We start from the raw sequence: 19,265 nt of genomic DNA, 5'->3' as shown, positions 1-19,265 counted from the left end.
ATTGTCGCAGGTGCCGCCCCTCTCCCTTGGCCGCCCCAAGCACCTGCTTGTTAAGCTGGTGCCTGGAGCCAGCCCTGGGTACCAGGCGAGAAGCTGCAAAGCCTTAGAGAACTGAGTTGCCTTTAGTTTTCTGCACAGGGATGAAATACAGTAGTGTTAACTCACTCTGGTGAAGACATTTAATGTTCATCTCTTTTATTTTCTTCCCACAAGGGAACTCTGTCAGGGCAAAAATAATGTCCTTCCCTGTGTTGCTAATAATAGCTTGCATGATTAAAATTAACTGAATTTTTAAAAAATAATCCTTTCCGCCGTTTACCTTGACAAACGGGAAGGAACGAGTTGAAAATCTGAAGTTGGAAAGCAGCGTGGGTAAAAGTGATCATGAAATGACAGAGTTTATGATTCTAAGGGGAAAACAGGAGAATAAAGACTATGGGCTTCAAGAAGGCAGACTTTAGCAAACTTAGAGAATTGGTTGGTAGGATCCAGTGGGAAGCAAGTCTGAGGGGGGAATAAAAGAGTTCAGGAGAATTAGTAGTTTTTTAAAGAGACGTTATTAAGGGCACAAAAAGCAAATGATACCAATGAATAGGAAAATTAAGAAGTATGGTAAGAGGCCACCCTGGCTTAACCAGGAGACCTTCAGTAACTTGAAACTTTAAAAAAAGAGTCATACAAAAAATGGAAACTGGGTCCAAGGATAAATATAAAAAAACAACACAAGCATGTAGGGACAAAAATTAGACAGGCGACGGCAAAAAAGATTAAACTAGCTAGGGATATAAAGAGTAAGAAGAAAGCATTTTACAAATCCATGAGAAGCAAGAGGAAGACCAAGGACAAGGTAGGCCCATTGTTTAATGAGGAAAGAAAGACAATAACAGAAAATACAGCAATGCCCAAAGTGTTAAATGCCTTTTTTGTTTCAGTTTTCACTAAAAAAGTTACCAATGATCAGATGACAAATATAGCAACATCAGTGTAAATGAGGTAGGAGCTGAGGCTAAAATAGGAAATTAACTTGTCTAAGTAATTCTTCACTTGTTCATGTCTTCAAGCCGGCAGGGCCTGATGAAGTACATCCTAGAATACTTAAGGAACTGGCTGAAGAGATCTCTGAGCCATTAGCCATTATTTTTGAGAACTTTTGAAGGATGAAAGAGATCCCAGAGAACTAGAAAAGGGCAAATATAGTACTTATCTATGAAAAAGGAATAAGGACAACCCAGGGAATTATAAACTGGTCAGTTTAACTTTGGTACCCAGAATGGTAATGGAGCAAATAATCAATCTGTAAGCACCTAGACGAAAATAAAGTAATAAATAGCACTCAACTTGGATTTCTCAAAAACAGATCATGTCAAATCAACCTAATATCCTTCTCTGACTGGGGAACAAGCCTTGTGGATAGGAGGGAAGCAGTAGATGTGATATATCTCAATTTTAGTAAGGCTTTGATACGGTCTCACATTACCTTCTTGTAAACAAACTAGAGAATCATAGCTTAGATGAACCACTGTAAGGTTGGTGAACAATTAGCTGGAAAACTGTACTCAGAGTAGTTATCAATGTGCCACAATTGAAGTAGAAGAGTATATTGAGTTGGGTCCTACAGGAATCTGTCCTGGGTCTCCTTCTATTCAACATCTTCATAAATGATTTGGATAACAGCATAGATAGAGAGTACACTTATAAAACTGGCAGATGGTACCAGGCTGGAAGGGGTTGCAAGCACTTTGGAGCACAGGATTAGAATTCAAAATGATCTTGGCAAACTGAAGAAAAGGTGAAATTCAATAAGGACAATAATGCAAAATATTACACTTAAGAAGGAATAATCAATTTTACAAATACAAAATAGGAAATGACTGCCTAGAAAGGTGTACTGCACAAAAGGAGTTGGGAATTCTAGTGGATCACAAACTAAATATGAGTCAACAATGTAATACTGTCTCAAAATAAAACCACATCATTCTGGGATGTATTAGCAGGAGTGTTGTAAGCAAGACACGAGAAGTCCTGGTAATTCTTCCACCTCTACTCAGCACTGATAAGGCCTCCTGTGGAGTGTTGTGTCCAGTTCTGGATGCCACACTTCAGGATAGATGTGGACAAATCGGAGAAAGTCCAGAAGAGAGCAACAAAAATGTTTAAAGATCTAGAAAACATGACCTACAAGGAAAGATTGAAAAAACTGGGTTTGTTTAGTCTGGAGAAGAGAAGACTGAGGGGGGACATAAGTCTTCAAGCATGTAAAAACTTCTTATAGAGAGGAAGGTGATACATTTTTCTCCTTAGCCACTGAGTACAGGACAAGAAGTAATGGGCTTAAATTGAGATTTAGGATAGACATTAGGAAAAACTTCTTCTGTAAAGTTAATTAACAAATTGCCTATGGAGGTTGTGGAATCTCCATGGTTTTTAAGAACAGATGAGACAAACAACTGTCAAGGATAGTCTGATGATACTTATTCCTGCCTCCATGCAGGGAACTGGACTAGATGACCTATTGAGGTCCCTTCCAGTTCTACATTTCTTTGATTTATGCTCTTTGTCTACTTTAACTGAACTTGGGCAGCAAAGTTAGACTGGTCAATTACACTTCCTGGCTGTAATGCGTTAGACCTTGGGAGAAGTTAAGAGCTCTCAACATGCTATAGGACTAGCCCTTTGCCTCTGACCTATTTATTGAGTGCACAGTCCCTGTCTCAAGGAGCTCAAGCTCTAGTATAGATACAGACAAACAGTCCCGACATAGGAGATCCCCAAAACTATCAGGGGTTCCTATTCTCCCAGAACTCCCTGTTCTGCAATGCCACAACCCTTCATAGGGAGCAGGAAGATTGTAAATTGGAAAGGGCTATGAAAGGGAAGACGAGAAATTCAACACATCTGAAGGAAAGTTTAGGAAATGTAAGCAGTCCCCTAAATTGCAGCCCCATCCCTTTTCCCACTCCTTCAAAGCTCTGTGGCATCGAGAGACAGCTTTAGCCTAACACAGACTGCATGCCTGATCATTTTTAATTCCACTTGCAGTTTAAAGCTTCTTCCTTAACTATATATTGAGAGCTGCCAAGTAGACAAATACCTTATGGCAGCACTTGGCCATTTGGTACATAGCTCATTTCCATAAAATACAGTGCTTGGGGGGGGGGGCAATTATGTTAAACCCTAAATACATTGTGTTGTCACCTGATATGTAAATAGCTTGCGATTTTTATTTCTATTTTCACTTTAGCAGATGCAGAACTCCTAATTGCCTGCTTTTCAAATACGTTTATGCATTTGTATTAAAGTAGATGGAATATATGGGCTAAAGGTGTTAATATAACCCAGTCACTGTCCAACATTCAACTGTGTTAAAGAAGGGTTGGTTTTGGTTTACAGAGACCTCCGTCTGCTTATTACCCCGGCAAACATATAATTAAAAATCATGTTAACCTCTTATTAAAGATAAAGAAAAGAAGGAAAAATAATTAAGGCATTTGAAATGTAAAGTATTAAGTAAGGCTTTTATTTTAACAACATCCCTTGTTCCCTTTCTCTGTAGCTGGAGAGTGTTTAGAAGGAAAAACCCTCTTGTTTGACAGACTCTTAGAGAGTATCAGAGATGGTAATAACTGTCTGGGGAAAAGAGAAGAAGTTAGCTGAGATGGGCTGGAGCTGCTGCTGCTGTTGGGAATCCTTAAGAAAGGGATAGATAATAAAACAGAAAATATCATAGTGCCTCTGTATAAATCCATGGTACGCCCACATCTTGAATATTGCGTGCAGATGTGGTCACCCCATCTCAAAAAAAGATATAATGGAACTGGAAAAGGTTCAGAAAAGGGCAACAAAAATGATTAGGGGTATGGAACAGCTTCCATATGAGGAAAGATTAAAAAGACTGGGACTTTTCAGCTTGGAAAGGAGATGACTAAGGGGGGGATATGATAGAGAGCTATAAAATCATGACTGGTGTGGAGAAAGTAAATAAGGAATTATTTACACCTTCTCATAACACAAGAACTAGGGGTCACCAAATGAAATTAATAGGCAGCAGGTTTAAACAAACAAAAGGAAGTATTTCTTCACACAATGCACAACCCTTGGAACTTCTTGCCAGAGAATGTTGTGAAGGACAAGACTATAATAGGGTTCAAAAAAGTACTAGATAAATTCATGGAGGATAGGTCCATCTATGGCTTTTAGCCAGAATGGGCAGGGATGATGTCCCCAGCCTCACTTTTGCCAGAAGCTGGGAATGGGCGACAAGGGATGGATAACTTCATGATTGCCCGTTCTGTTCATTCCCTCTGAAGCACCTGGCATTGGTCAATACTGGGCTAGATGGACTTTTGGTCTGACCCAATATGGCCTTTCTTATGATCTATGTTAAAATCCGATCGATCCTGTTTCATATCAGATGGTGTTTGGGACTCAGCTGGAGTTGGTAAGGGTGGCAGTGTCATCTGAGTCCTTCTCTTGAACCCAGTCTGGTCAAGATATCTCTCAGGATCAGGATGATGAAGGCATGGGGTCCCACAAGGTGGGGGGGGTGGGGGGGCTGATGATAAACCTCACTCCAGTAACCCATTTTTCTCCCCAAAGTCTCTTAAGGACCCACCAAGGGAATGGTGGGTGGAATAGCCTATCCCCTCATGATTTTGTTCACGAATTAGGCCTAGTTTTCAAAACATGAGTTTTGGTTCACTGATTTTTGGTTCCACCCTTTTCTTGATTACAAGAGATGATCTTAATACAATCCTTGAGTTATATTGGTATGCCTTTTTGTTTGGACTAATCCAGTCTTTCTGTCTCCCTTTCATACCTGTTCCCATCAGTACGTGTTGTTATAGGTTATTGTGACATCTTGTGAACTTTTATGTACTTTTTACAGTTGAGCTCACAATTAAGGTAAATGTTTAGGCCCAATTATCACAACATATATCCAACCACCGAGGGCTTAGTTTGGGTAAAAATCACTGTCATGTTGTGGGCATCCCCCAAACACAAACCCACTAGGAATGTCGGAGGGAGGCTCTGCACAAATATCACAAGCTGATAGTGTTTTGCCATCACCCTAAGGTTTGTTTTAATGTAACATCCTCCAAGATGAGAGAGGAGGCATCATGTCCTTTAAACTTTAAACATCAGTTTGGGCTGCGTTGATGTTTCAAACTGTTGAGTCTCAGAAGTTGTGCCAGGCTGTGACCCTGACAAAGTCTCTCCTCCTGGACTAAGCAGTCTTCAAATCCTTCCTTTTAAAACACTCTTATTCCACAAAATCTGTCAGTGATGGCCTCTGCACTCAGTCTGAACCCTCACATGCTGTGCCGTGTGTCTCTGAATGGTTTTATCAATTTCTGAAGCAGGGAGAGTGTTTTCTTTTGTACAGCACAGTGCACAATGCTCAGTAATTGTAGTGTCATCAACCCAAAGTGGAGAAATAAAATAGATAAGTCTTGGAAATAGATTTGTGATTAGAGATGATCCAGAATCAGAATACAGGATCTAAATCCTGCCCCACAACCCAAACATCATGATTCAGGCCTGTCTCTAGCTATTGCATGTGCTACAAAAATCTTTTCTCCCCAAGACATGGACCAAAATTTTCAAACTTGGGTATGAAAGAAGCCACTAAATATGGCATTAAGGAACATGGCTTTAGGCATCCCTGCTTGAAAATGCTGTCTTCAGAATTTATATCTGCTATTGCAGAATTGATGTGTTGATGTGTCTGTCTGCATGGCAATATGGGTAGGAAGGACAGTGTCCTTTGGATTTGGAATTCACTCCCTTCCCCACTCCCTTCTGCCGTGTTCTGTAATAGCCTCGTTTTATTGACTTTCTGGGCTTGCTGCAAAGCTTGTGTATTTGAATGGGAAGTTGGGGTGGGATTTTTGTTTGTTTGGGGAATGGGAAAGGTGGAAGATTCTGATTTGTAATGTGTGCCTCTGAGTACCTAATAAAGGGATGGAAAAATAGTAGGTGTCATCAAAGTAGGGTTGGCGGGAAGGTAATGGGGAGATGGGAGAAGAGAAACAGGTCCAATGAGTGCTGTCTTTTCTTTCCTTTTTATGCTGTCAGGACGCACCAGAGGAACAACTCCTATACGTGTCCGTCATCTACACCATTGGATATGCTCTTTCATTCTCTGCCCTGGTAATAGCAACTGCCATCCTTCTTGGATTCAGGTAATCCTGATGCAGCTCAAAGCAGAGTGGAAGCAACCAGGCTGGTCTCCCAGTCTAAACAGCATCAGACTTCGAAACATTCAGCTTCTCCCTTCTACCATCTCCCCGTTCTGCTCCTTTCATCCTCTCCCCCTTCCCTGCTCCCCTCTGGCACCTTAGCTCTCCCAAACCAATTTAGCTTCTAAACTACTAGGAGTCCTGGTTGAAATATTTTTGACAAAATGAAAATGTATCAAAATACGCTTTTGCTGAAGCGGAAATGCTTTGCGGAGGTGTATTGGTTTTGACAAAATTTTCATTGGAAGGGATGAGAGGACAGACTGACTATCATACGCTAGGGTGGTGAGGGGATTGGCATCGGAGGTGGGGAAACCCATGTTCAAGTCCCTGCTGTGCCTGATTCAGAGCAGAGTTTTTCATCCCAGATCAAAATGAGATCAGAATCAGGGACTCGAACCTGCCAGACCAGCCTCCCCACATGAACACATCAAGGTTTTGATCAGAAAACAGACACTTCAATGCAATTCAATTTTTACCAAAATATTTGAAAGATTTTTGTTCCACTGTGGAACAATTTCCCCCCGAGTCCCGCCAACTGCTAACAGTGCCATGAAACAGAATTGCCATCCTCCTGTCAGATCTATGTATTAGTTTCTTCTAGGTATGACTCCATCAAATTCTGTGGAAGAGCATAGAAATTAACAGAGTCTGGTGACTAAGAAGCCATTGAAAGGACCCTGGAACATATGTTAGATTACTTAGGTTTGATCAAAAAAATGCTGGCAGCCTGACCTAGACCATACATCTTTCCATAAATGCACCATGCATGCCTGCTGCAATTTCATTGATTCTAGCCTGGTTTGTCTGAATTTTGGGGATACTGAGCAAGCAGATGCAAATATGGGGGTATTCAGAGTGACCTCTAGAAAATGCAGGAAATGCAGATATTTGATCCTGGTCTATTGTATTTTATCTTTTTTCAGCTGAGAAACATGGGACCAGTGACTGCTCTTTGTGTTCCAAAGAGAGCTTAAAATGACTACCGCTAGTTGAAATTTGTGGGGAAACCCAGAAAGACAAGTTCTGCCTCCGTCAATGCCATGGGAGGATTATGATGATTCACACATTTAGGCATTAGTACAGTTTAGAGATTCAGAGTCACTGCTCTCTGGCTACCACTAAATCACCCCCACCAAAGATGACTTCTCCCCAGAATTCATAAAAATACTCCTGAGGAGCAATTTACTTTGCTGTTGAAATGGTGCAGATTGAGCCAACATGGCAGGTGTTTTCAAAATCTTTCTGAAGGAGGATGTTCAAAACTCCCAACCACAGTTCCAGTCTCTCCAGCTGAGCACTGTGTTCTGCTGTCAATCCAAGAACAAATAACTTCAGTTAATGTGCTAAGTGACAAATGTACTTGCCTTTTGCATCATTTATAAAACTTGAGCACTGTAACATAAGAAAATGAAAAATTGAATGTTAGAGGCTTCACAAAAACATAAAAAAGGAGCCGTTTTAAAGTCTTTAAATTGCAAAAAATGTTTGTTCAACTTATTCATAATTATCGGGACAAATTCTAGTTGTCAGAAGGACTTAACCCTAAACGTTTGGAAGCATGATTTTTCTTTTTCCTTGGAATTAACATCCACATGTTGTTGGACTCTGACTGCAGCCTCAGCTTCTAACTATCCACAGCAACCTTGCGTGCTTACAGAGCTGGGAGCAGAAACCCGGTTCCAAACCACAGATTTTCCACCTTGAACTAAAGGAAGATCTCTGTTCGCTATAGAATATCTTTTATATTAATTCTAAGGTGCAACCAGCCAACAGGGGGCAACATGCTCACAAACAAGTAGTGTCCAGTCCTGCTCCCACTCTCCCACTGACGTCAAGGGTAGAAACCTTCTATGCTTAGCAATGGAAATAGGATAGTCCCCATACCTCCCATTGAAATCAGTGGGAGCAGTATTGGACACCTAAACTACCCACAATGCAGATAATCAGTAACTGTATTTACTTACAAATTATTTTCTTCATTCACACCTCTCTCTCTCTCTCTCTCTCTATATACCTATATCTATATATATCTATATAGATATATATGCAAACATGTATAGTTGGTGTATGAATTTTCAAGCAGATTTAAGAATATGGAAAGTTTGAAGGGGTAGCAACAAGCTAGTTTTGAGCTAGAGGGTGACCAAAGTTAAACATGGTTAAATTGTGAAATGACCTGTAACTTAAAAGTGGCTTCATGAATCTTCTTCAAACTTTGCAGAAATATTCTTCTTTGCCTTCTGACGAAATCTAGAAAATTTCAGGCCAAATCTATTTTCCAAGCCAACGTTGCAGAGCTGAAAAATTAGGACTTTAAAATATAGGCGTAACAACTGTTCCTCTATAATGTGCTCAGTATATTTTTCAGAAATAAAAAATAATCACTTCCAGCAGAGCGTAGTTTAATATGAATTTTCCAAGTGGCACTGCCTGCTTTCTTGATCCTAGTTGTGAGAATGTCTTTGTTTAAATGGAAAAACAAATTAATAGAGTTCCCCCATCTCTCCCCTCTACAGCATGTGTGTTTCTGCTTACATAGAGTTTGTCACAAGGCTGAGGGAGGAAATATTAGTGGGAGAACTTTGGTAAAATATTGACAGCACTTCATTGCCGAGTTTCAATCACACAACTCCCGTTTCCTTTGTCCGCCCAAAACACGTTTTGACAGGTAGCAATTTTGTTGTCTGTGCAGCTGGCTATTGAAATTCACGAAGATGATGATCTTCCGTCATTGTTTTTTATCATCACCACAAAGGTGAAAATCGTGTTTCTTTTAAACTCACGGAAGGCGTTAGTGATCCTCTCAGGATGCTGTTGATGAATGTAGTCTTCTCTTGTTGTCTAAATGATAATTAATATGTATGATAATTTCCCTTCACGGGGACAGATACTTTAACATAGTCTGCTGCTTTGCTGTACACCAGCACATGAACCCTTCCAAAGTATTCCTGTTGCACTCTTGTTTTCTTTGCTGAAGGATCACTTAAATAGTTTAGACACAGCATTATGTAAAAAGTCCAGTCCTTTAGATCCCTCAGCTGTGATCACTGTAATTAAGGTTGTAAATTGTTTCATTATAACTCCCTATTTTTCACACACTCCAATTGTTCTGAAATATTAACCTTTTGGGTGGAAATTTTCCAGGTTAGGCTTCTGCCTAAAGGTGAATATTTCTTACAGAGAGTTTCAGATCCCCGCAGCCATTCGCAAGTAATGAGTTTCCAGTGACTCATCTGCATGGGTATCCACTGATTTTTTTTTTTTTTGAACAGAATCTATCAATTCCTCTCTCATTGATACCCATGGTATCATTGCAGCCTACACACAGTCACTGACTCAGGCTTTGCTTTCTTGTTACAGGCATTTGCACTGCACTAGGAATTACATTCACCTGAATCTCTTCACTTCTTTTATCCTACGTGCTGTATCTGTCTTCATTAAGGATTCTGTGGTGAAGTGGATGTACAAAACAGCTACGCCTGAGCACCAGTGGGAAGGACTCCTCTCCTACCAGGTAGGGGCAGGAGTCATGTTGCTTCTGAGGTCAGTGGTCCATCACCTGCATGAAACTTTTGCTTTCTACTGAGGTTTGTCCAAAATATTTTCTTCACTTCCACAGAGTTTTCCTTTGAGTCCCTTGGCACATTTTATACAGTTCTAGTCATGCAATCCCAGTCTTGTTACCTATGAATAATTGCTACCCTGTTGTGTTTCTTGTCCTATTGGAGGTTTGTCCCCATGGGGCAGAGAAAACGTCAAAAGCAGGTTTCCCCCCTCCCTCCCCCCTGTATTGGTAAATGCTCCATACCTTCCCCCCCCCCCACTCCACACTCACCATTTCCAGTGATAACAGAATATTCTGACAGATGTTCCATTGCAACAGGTGACATTGTCCATCCAGTCAGGTGACCCAGTGAGCTGGTCATTCTTGGGGTACTGTATAGTCCTGCTAACTAGGGTGATTTGATTTGAATGCGATCCAAATTTGGGAGGAGCTAAAGTAACATGTCACTTAATCTTTAGTCTGAATATAGAAAGAATGTAAATATTCTGTGATGATGCTGAAACCAGAGAACTGCTTTCTCTCCCCCTTGAGAGCTGGTATGTAAAATGTAACCAAGTTGTGGGAGACAGTGATTTGGAAATTAAATGGGAGTAGATACGTATCTGCTGTGATTCTAGGTCATATGCAGGAGGTTAAAGGCACTGGAAAATGGAAAAATCAGGAAGGTTTTTAATCTCTCTTTGAGCACTGTGATAGGAACCTTAGGCATTTTGCACCTTCCACTGAACGGGGATCACCTGTCGGGACCAGATGGGTGCATCCCACATGATAATCAGTTTCTTGTGATTTGTAACATGCAGACTTCGGGGTGTACCAACAAGCTGATATAAAATCATAAATGTGAGGATTGGCAATGACCTCCTGGATTGTCAATCAGTCCCTTTTTCAAGCAGGGAGGACTGAGTACTTCTGCATAGTGTGTAAATAGTGCTGCGTAGTTCAGATTTGTTTCATGATTTGATGGGCAAGTGAATTTGTTAACTGAATTTGTTTAGATTCCTGATCGGTTGTAAAATTCAGAGAAATGGCCAAGAGGGTTTTGCAGTCAGATATGATCCATCAGGGCAATACTGCTCTGGTATCACACATCACTTGTCTTTGAAGAATTGGCAGCATTGTGCCATCAACTGTGTGTTCTGGAATAGTGGAATTCTTATCTGTAGAATATAGTATCTGTGGACCTGAAATTTTTCAGTGACTGATTTCAGTAACTGGAGATGATCTTGTAGCTACTCTTCTCTTCCCTTCTCCTATACTGTATTGGCAAACTATCACTTAAGGTATACACAGGGGAGTATACAGAGCAGTAGATGTGTAAAGAAACAAGGGTAAATGTTCTTTTATACAGTTCTCTGCTTTGGAATTCACCTGCTGTGTTTCTGAAGTACAGTAGCTGACCCTTTGTTATCCCAGTGGTTAGGTGTGATCCATTTAGTCAAGATATTTTTTGACTAGGAAGAGGGGTGTATAGTTAATCCTGTTCTTCTGTTCATGTTACTAGAACTTCTGGGGGGTTTTTGTCTCCTTTTTTTCACCACCTCTGCTACATTCACTGACCTGTATTTTCTGCTCTCTCAGGAATCACTCAGCTGCCGCCTGGTTTTTGTGATGATGCAGTATTGTGTGGCTGCAAACTATTACTGGCTGTTGGTGGAAGGCATGTACCTGTACACACTGCTGGTCTTGTCGGTCTTTTCTGAACAGAGAATTTTTCGGCTTTATCTCTGCATTGGCTGGGGTAAGTCAGTCTCTTGTTTTCTTTCTCATATTATCTACTGGTTGCTGAGTGCATTTGCCTACACAGTCACTGTGGTGACTACCCTATCTCACGTTTTGGGACAGGTGAAATAGGAAAAGCTGTCTGTCTACGCATATTCTCTTCTGTACCTGTTGAATTCAAATCCTGCTTCCCATTCCTTTTCTGTTCCTAATATCTGACCTAATGCTTTTAAAATCCTTTATAGATATTACACTATTTTAGTTTCTTATATGAGAGCCTTTAGCTGAAAACAATGACTATGCACAAATTCATACATTAGGCTCCATGGGACATCTATATAACTCCATGAACTCACCGAGACCCTGCAAAATTTACTAACACCTACAAACGGCTATAAACTGGATGATGGGAGCACAATGCTTTACCACTGTATGTTAGTTGCTTGACATGAAAGACCTTTATGCTATATAACTGTAATAAGATGGAACAGGGCAATCAAGAATAGCCCTCATGTCAAGCATCTCACTTTACATAACAGCTGTTTGTCATCTGAAGACCGCAGCACCTCCAGGAAGAAATGCTAGCCACTCCTGGGTGCAAGCGAGTGGATTTCCTTGTACGTACAATGTAAGGTTATGGCTCATGCAATCATAGAATCATAGAATATCAGGGTTGGAAGGGACCTCAGGAAGTCATCTAGTCCAACCCCCTGCTCAAAGCAGGACCAATTCCCAACTAAATCATCCCAGCCAGGACTTTGTCAAGCCTGACCTTAGAAACCTCTAAGGAAGGACATCTATGTGGAATATTATTGGGGCTGCTAAATGAGGGTAATGATAGGTCAGCTCTACTGTATGGGCAGAACAAGTGGTTATCTTCTGGAGAGTGATGGAATGTTCAGTGACTATTGTGCATGTGCATGAGAGAGATTAGGGGTTGTGATGAGTTGGATAAGTTTCAGTCCCTTGAGCCCGAGCTGTCTGTAGTAGAAATGCTAAAGCTCTGAATCTTTCACTCTCCAACTAAGCTTCTCTTTGTCAAATTAAATAGATTGAGCTCCTTGTGTCTGGCACTGGTAAGGCATGTTTTCTAATTCTTTAACCATTCTTGTGGCTCTTCTATGAACCCTCTCCAATTTATCAAGAGTTTTAATTGTGTTACATAGGAACAAAGGACCGGAAGGGATCTCCTGCGTCCCTGAGTGTAGTCCAGTCCTTTGCTATCACAAGCAGCCCAATCAAGTACTCCTGTTCATAAATTCATCAAGCTCCATCTTAAAACTAATTAGATTGTTTGCTCCCACAACTGCTGTTGGAAGACTGCGTTCTTTCCCGTTTTCTGTATTTGCCTTCTGTGAATATGCTAGCAAATGTGTTGACTGGTGAGATTAATATAAATGATCCATTGCAAATTACTAACTTACCTGTATTGAATACACAGTGATATATGAAAGGTGAAAGAGTTCTGGTGTGTTGATGGGAATAAATAAATATGAGGAATAACAAGTCTGCTGGAATGTGCTAGCCAAAAAAGTGCTGCTGAATCCTTTTCTTTACATCTTATATAGTGTGCATACCAACAGCACCTACATGCTGTGTAATCATTATTAAAATCATACATAGCTCAAATCCTATGAGCAGCCCTGCCCCTTATAAAACTTATAAGGCATCCAACTCATCAGGGAGCAAAACAGAACAGAAATAAAAACAAAATTATATTCTGCAAAAATGCCAAAAATCCTCTATAAGAAATAGTTGTGTGTGTGGGGGGGGGGGTGTATTTTGTCTGAAAAATGTCTGCTTGCAGTTCAGCCTCTGGCAAGAACAAAAGATGAAAATGATGAAGAAAAACGACACAGTCCTGTTTGTTCTCCCTCATCTTTCAACTACTGTCAATTTATTTAATTTTTGAGTTTGTGAAAATTACTGGCAATGCCAGAGTTTGGCATTCAATGTCTAGGCATCATCCACGCCTCCTGCCAGCATTGTTGACTCCTAACCTGCAGAGTACCTTACTATTCCAACCCTGGGTACTTGCACAAAACACTGCCAATGCACCTTCATTCTCAAATATAGCAGCCTCTACTACTCCTATCCTGGGAAGTGCCCTCAGAAGTGTTCATAACTCGTTCCTACATCAGACTTAACGATTGTGAATGTAACTACTGGCAAAATGAAGCAAGAATAGCTTTTCTTCCTGTCTCTCTGCCTTGCTCATTGTTCTTTCTTCATGAATATGTAACCCTGGTTCAGGTCTCTTTATGCCATGAATGCTCAAAAGGTCTTCTGAGTAGACTGATTTTTCTCAGTGTAATGTTCATGTTTGCTCCAACGAGACAAGATGTTCCTGTTCTAAGTGAAAGAGTCCTGTAGCTTGACATAGTTTATCAGTTGTTAAAAAATCACCCTAGCAACAGAAAGGAACTAGTGGATTAAAAAAAAAAAATAGAAGTGACGTGTGTTCAGTTGCTAGTGCCTCATGTCATCCATCTAACAATGGGAAGTTATGGACATGGGTCATAGACATGCAAAGGCCTTGAGGACGAAGATCTCAAAGGTTGCCATTATCTAGCAGTACAGTACACATTGCACCTGATAAAGCTGAACCAAAAAACAAGCACCTGCTGGTTTTTATCAGAGCTGGTTAAATAATTGATTTGCTACTCCACTAATTTGTTCACCACTCGCCATTGTTAAATGAATGTTTTTACCTCAAATTTCGGTTTGTTGTGAATATTTGTTTATTAACTACCTTTCCTTTTTTTTTAGTTATAATTATAATTGAGCCATGTGATTGGTCACAGAAGCCTCACGGTATTGTTTCTGCTTCCTGGTTGGATAACACTATTTTTTCTGTGTGTGATCTCATGTATATAGGTTTGAGCTTCTCCCAGACATCCACATGAACAGAACCATTGGAGTGTTTATGAACAATCACTGAATCCAGCTCGCTGGTTTTGTTCCCTGAATGTTTGCAAATACTCTTTTTTTTTTTTTGCCGTATTTGCTCTGCTGTAGTTCTTGTGCTTGGCAAGTGCTGTGCATGAAGTCACAGAACAAATAAGAGCTAAATAGGCTAGGCCAAATTCATCCTCATGTATATGAAGATAAAGGAATTTACACCCTAGATAAATTTGACTGGCACTGTAGGCGCTGATCCTAGTGTAAATTGTTGTAGTGTAAATTGTTGTAGTGGATCTGGCCCAGATTTTAGGCCTAAATGCTGAGCTTTGTTAAAATTTGTCATAAGCTGGGCAGCAGCTTATGACAAACAAACACACATTGTTCCCGGAGATGTACTTACATGAGTCAGTGATGATGATTTGAAACCCATGCAATTTCTGGGTGATAATATAAAAAGGTGGTTGTTAAATCCAAACTACCATGTTTGTTTAGTTTCTGTTCAAAATGTGGGGGGTGAAACTGCTTTCCAAATGGGGCAAAAAAAGCAATCTCAGGGGGTGTTTCTCTGTTGTGCCTCTTGGCAAGTTTAACAAATAACACGGAGTAAAATGCTAAATTACAAAATATTTTAAAAGACTTTTTCCAAGTACATGTTAGCTAAAGGTTCATAATTGACTATTCTGTAGCTGGATTTTTATTTTTACTATTATTATTTATTAGGATATGCTCCATTCACGTCAATGCAGATTTGAGTTTATTTTTCTTTGGCTGTAGAAATAAGTAATTGATTTTTAAAAATTCTGTTCAGTTTATTTTTATAAAACAAATACCCATATATAGCAAAACTGGAAAAAATGTCAAACCTTTCCTGAATAATGTAAATAAAATAATGCAAGGCAAATTTTCACCCCGTTTCACAAATTGGGAGTCATTTATGTGAACATCACAAGAGTCCCTGGATTTTTTGTCAGGAATCTCCTTTTTTTTTTTTTTTTTTTTTTTTGGCTAGGTCCTTGTAGAAAATAGTGGGGAAAGTGGAATATGTGAAGAGGGCAGTGTTATATTTTTGCTTGTTTCCATGAATTGTTATTGATTGTATTACCTTAGCACCAAGAAGCTCCAGTCATGGACCAGAACCCCATTGTGCTAGGTGTTGTACAAACACAGAACAAAAAGACAGGTTTCAGAGTAGCAGCCGTGTTAGTCTGTATCCGCAAAAAGGAACAGGAGTACTTGTGGCACCTTAGAGACTAACAAATTTATTAGAGCATAAGCTTTCGTGGACTACAGCCCACTTCTTAGCATCCACAAGTACTCCTGTTCTTTTTACAGAACAAAAAGACAGTCCTGACCCCAACGGGCTTACGGTCTGAGTTATGCAAAACGTTTTGTGATTTCACACATGCACGCATGTACTGTATTGTGCATGCTATGTAAACCAAAGCCCACATCTTCCCCTTGTCGCTACCATGTGCAAAGCTGCTAGAAAAATTATACTGTATCCAGAACAGAAGCAGTAGCAACAACAAAAGAGCTCTCTGATGGGCCATATTGGGCAAATGGCGGGGCAGGTAGATGAGTTACTCCCTTCAGTCTAGAAGGCAGCACGGCTATAGCTAAGCAAAATATTGACTCAGAAGCAGCAGGCTCATTTGCAGCAGAAAAGAGAATGTTGTTGCTATTTATTTCTGATACCGCCCACAATGAGCTGAATGCTCCACAGATGTAAGAGCCCCAAAGCACTCTTGCTCCACCAGAGACAATGGGATGCAGGGGGAAAGGAACACCAAATGTAAAGTGGTCATGGTGATGATGACACATTGGTATTTTTTGTTTGTTTTTTGTTTCTTAAAATACATAGTTTATTCCTAGTTACAGCATTCAAGGCAGCAAGACATTGTTGTTTTAGTCTGAGTCTGAGAGAGCAGACACTGAACCCAACTCACCCCGACCAACTACATCAGCACCGTATAAAATAGTCTATGAGAACAGCAGATTACACTTCAACCCATCCATACGCCCACCAGCAGCTACTGGAACAGGGAACTTTTTACATTCAGAAGAGGAGGAAAATGATGATGCCTGAGCAACATCCCACAATTGCAATGTGCAGGGAGAATGATACAATGAGGCAATTAGCAGCACTAAAGACTAACAGGAATATATTAATAAAAAGCCAAACAGATTCTCTGAGCTCCTGCAGCAATTTTACACCCAGCTGTGCTCACAGCAGGGAAGCTGCCATTCAGAAAAGCTGACAACCCAAACCTACTCCAAGGAAGAAAGAGCTGCAGGAATGAAGCTATCAGTGTCTAAAGCCAGATTGCACGGAAGATCAGTTTGGAAGAGATCCAGGAAGAACACTTTCTTTCAAAGTCTTATATAGACTCAGTGTAGCAATTAGATGTGTTTGTTCCATTAGGCATTTCCTTTTTAACTTGCTTCTTCAAGTAAAAGACTTTGTTAGAACCGGGGATATCAAGAGCCTTATTAAAAATACTGCAGCATTCTATAATAGCGGCCGCAAGCCCTGCAGTACATACCGCTGCTGCATTTTGGACCATTGCTCTTGTTGCTTCAGGCTTTCCAACCAGATTAGGGGATTTAGACACACTGAAGTTTTGTGTGTCTAAATCCCCTGGTTGGCTTTGAAACTCTCAGCCACTGTTTATTTTTTCTCTACACAGAGTAATTGGAAACTTATATCAGAAGGGCCTTTATTTTAGATTAAGGGCATGGCTACACTGAAAAGCCTGCTGTGGCCAGGGAAGAGGTGCTATGGCAGAACTGTGTGTGGAGCCCAGGAATAGAATAGCTGGGGTGGGTGGGAATGTCGGGCTGAAAGTGCATTGGTGGAACTGTGTGAAAGAAGCTTTCCTAGCTTACAGCGCTTAGCACAATGGTACCTGCTTCGTTACTGGGGTTCCTAGGCTATATTGTAATATAAATAAACAACAATAATACTCAACCCAGTGTTATAAACCCCTCAGTTTCATGAGCACCAAATTGATGGAAACAGTTCAGAAAGAAAAATTAACTGTCAAATGTGGCTCAAATTATGAGGTCTATTTTTGGAGAAAAACTTTTGGGTCTGTAGCAATGCAGATGTAAAGTGTAACCATGAATCTAATAAAAGATACCATTGATCTTGTTATCTCCTTTTTAATATAATTTGCAGTCATCTTATCCTGTGGCTGCCACTTAAAAAGTCATAACATTAGAGATACCATAGTTTTCCCTCTGAATTGAGAATAGATGGTTGGTAAATGTTGATTTGCTTCCATGGTGTACTGTGATGAATGTAATCTTAGAAATGTGTGGATAGAATTAAAGATCTGCAACTTCTAGATCCCTGATCCCAACGGACATATTGGGGAAAAGGAGAGGGAGAAAAAGATGTGTTCCCTTTGCTAATATATTACCAAGCCCTGAACTCACTTTGACATCTTTTCTTAGTCTAGCCAAACCACTATACATATACCAAAATACATCATGGGTTTGTTTGACAAGGAAAACCTCTCCATTGGGTAGAGGTTTCTAAATCATGTGAAGTTAGGATTTCCCTCCTATGAACATGCATTCTTGGTACATTACACAAAAGTTACCCTAGACTGAGTCTTCGAGCAAACCACACATGCTTGGGGCGTGTCTAGACTAACATTCACAATCATGTAAATTAACTCAAGTTAATTAACAATCAAGACCAGGATCACAAACTCTTGTCCAGACAAAGCCTTTGTGATCTTTGAAAATGAATTCAGTTAGGAGATGCTGAAGACAATACTGTTTTTCTGTGCTATAAATCACAAGAGAGGCATTGCTTCAGATTATACAGTCCATTGTAAACCGGATTTATGTGGATTAAGTAATGTCGTGGGGACATACCCTGACTAGATCCCTGACCAGGACATTGGAACAATAAGAGACTCTATCCCTCATAGCCCTGCTACTCCGAGAGTCTGTCCCAGATTATATACTGAGTTTAGCACCTCCTGGAACAGAACTTTTGAAGTTTGGTCAGCGCTGCATGTATATCCAAGCAGTACAGACAATATCAATTAAAACTCATAAATTTCCACAATACTGTCAAGTCTCAGGGCCTTGGATTAAAGTGCAGTGACATGGGACATGACTGATGTAGCAGCACTGGATAGCAACTGGAAGGAGGAGGAGGAGATGCCAATCACCATGTTACCTTTAATTAATTGAGTACTTTCTAATCAGAATTCTGAAGTGGTTCAGTAATGACAGGCTTTGTCTAGTTTGGCCCTTTTAAAATGTATTACTAATAATTTGAATCTCACTGAATCAAAAAATCAAAATCAAGTAATGCAATTAAATATGGAGAGATTTCTGATGTATCCAAGCTATGAAGATCTCCACAAATCATAGCACTTATCACTCTAAACATCTGTTCCTTTACTGAAATATATCTTGTTCTCTGAGTGTTTGTTTCATCTTGTAAATTTCATATTAGGGTGACTTTTAATTCAGCCTTAATTCCCTGCAAAGTCAAGAAGGGAAAAATTCAAAGTCTAATTTAATAGCTTCCATGAATCAAAGACTCATTTGGGATTGAAAGTGATCTGCAGTGGGTCGCCTAAGCCACTTCCTAGGCATCATAGCACAACTGGGGGCTTGTCTATCTGGCCCTGCAGTTCAGACAGTGAGGGTGTTAATTGCATCGCACCCTAGCGTGCGTCATTGTAACTCCCCTATATGAATGCTGTGGGTGCAAACTAACAGGTACCTAACTTACATTAATGCAAACCAGATACCTTGAGTTTGTGCCCTCAGTGTCCATAAGGGGAAGTTACAGGGCAGCACTTTAGTGC

General features: G+C 40.2%; 1 protein-coding gene across 1 annotated transcript in view; it reads left to right on the top strand.

Moving 5' to 3' along the window:
• Positions 1–19,265, top strand: part of GLP1R (glucagon like peptide 1 receptor) — a 60,018-nt gene that overhangs the window by 25,678 nt on the left and 15,075 nt on the right. The window contains exons 5-7 of the mRNA XM_034764625.1: positions 6,076–6,182; positions 9,603–9,756; positions 11,386–11,545. Of these exons, the coding sequence (XP_034620516.1) occupies positions 6,076–6,182; positions 9,603–9,756; positions 11,386–11,545 (421 nt within the window). The remainder of the gene's footprint in view (positions 1–6,075; positions 6,183–9,602; positions 9,757–11,385; positions 11,546–19,265) is intronic.

This window comes from Trachemys scripta, chromosome 3 (genome assembly GCF_013100865.1).
Source record: "Trachemys scripta elegans isolate TJP31775 chromosome 3, CAS_Tse_1.0, whole genome shotgun sequence".
NCBI lineage: Eukaryota > Metazoa > Chordata > Testudines > Emydidae > Trachemys > Trachemys scripta.
Note: the sequence above shows the minus strand (reverse complement) of the source record. Positions and strands in the feature narration are given on the sequence as shown.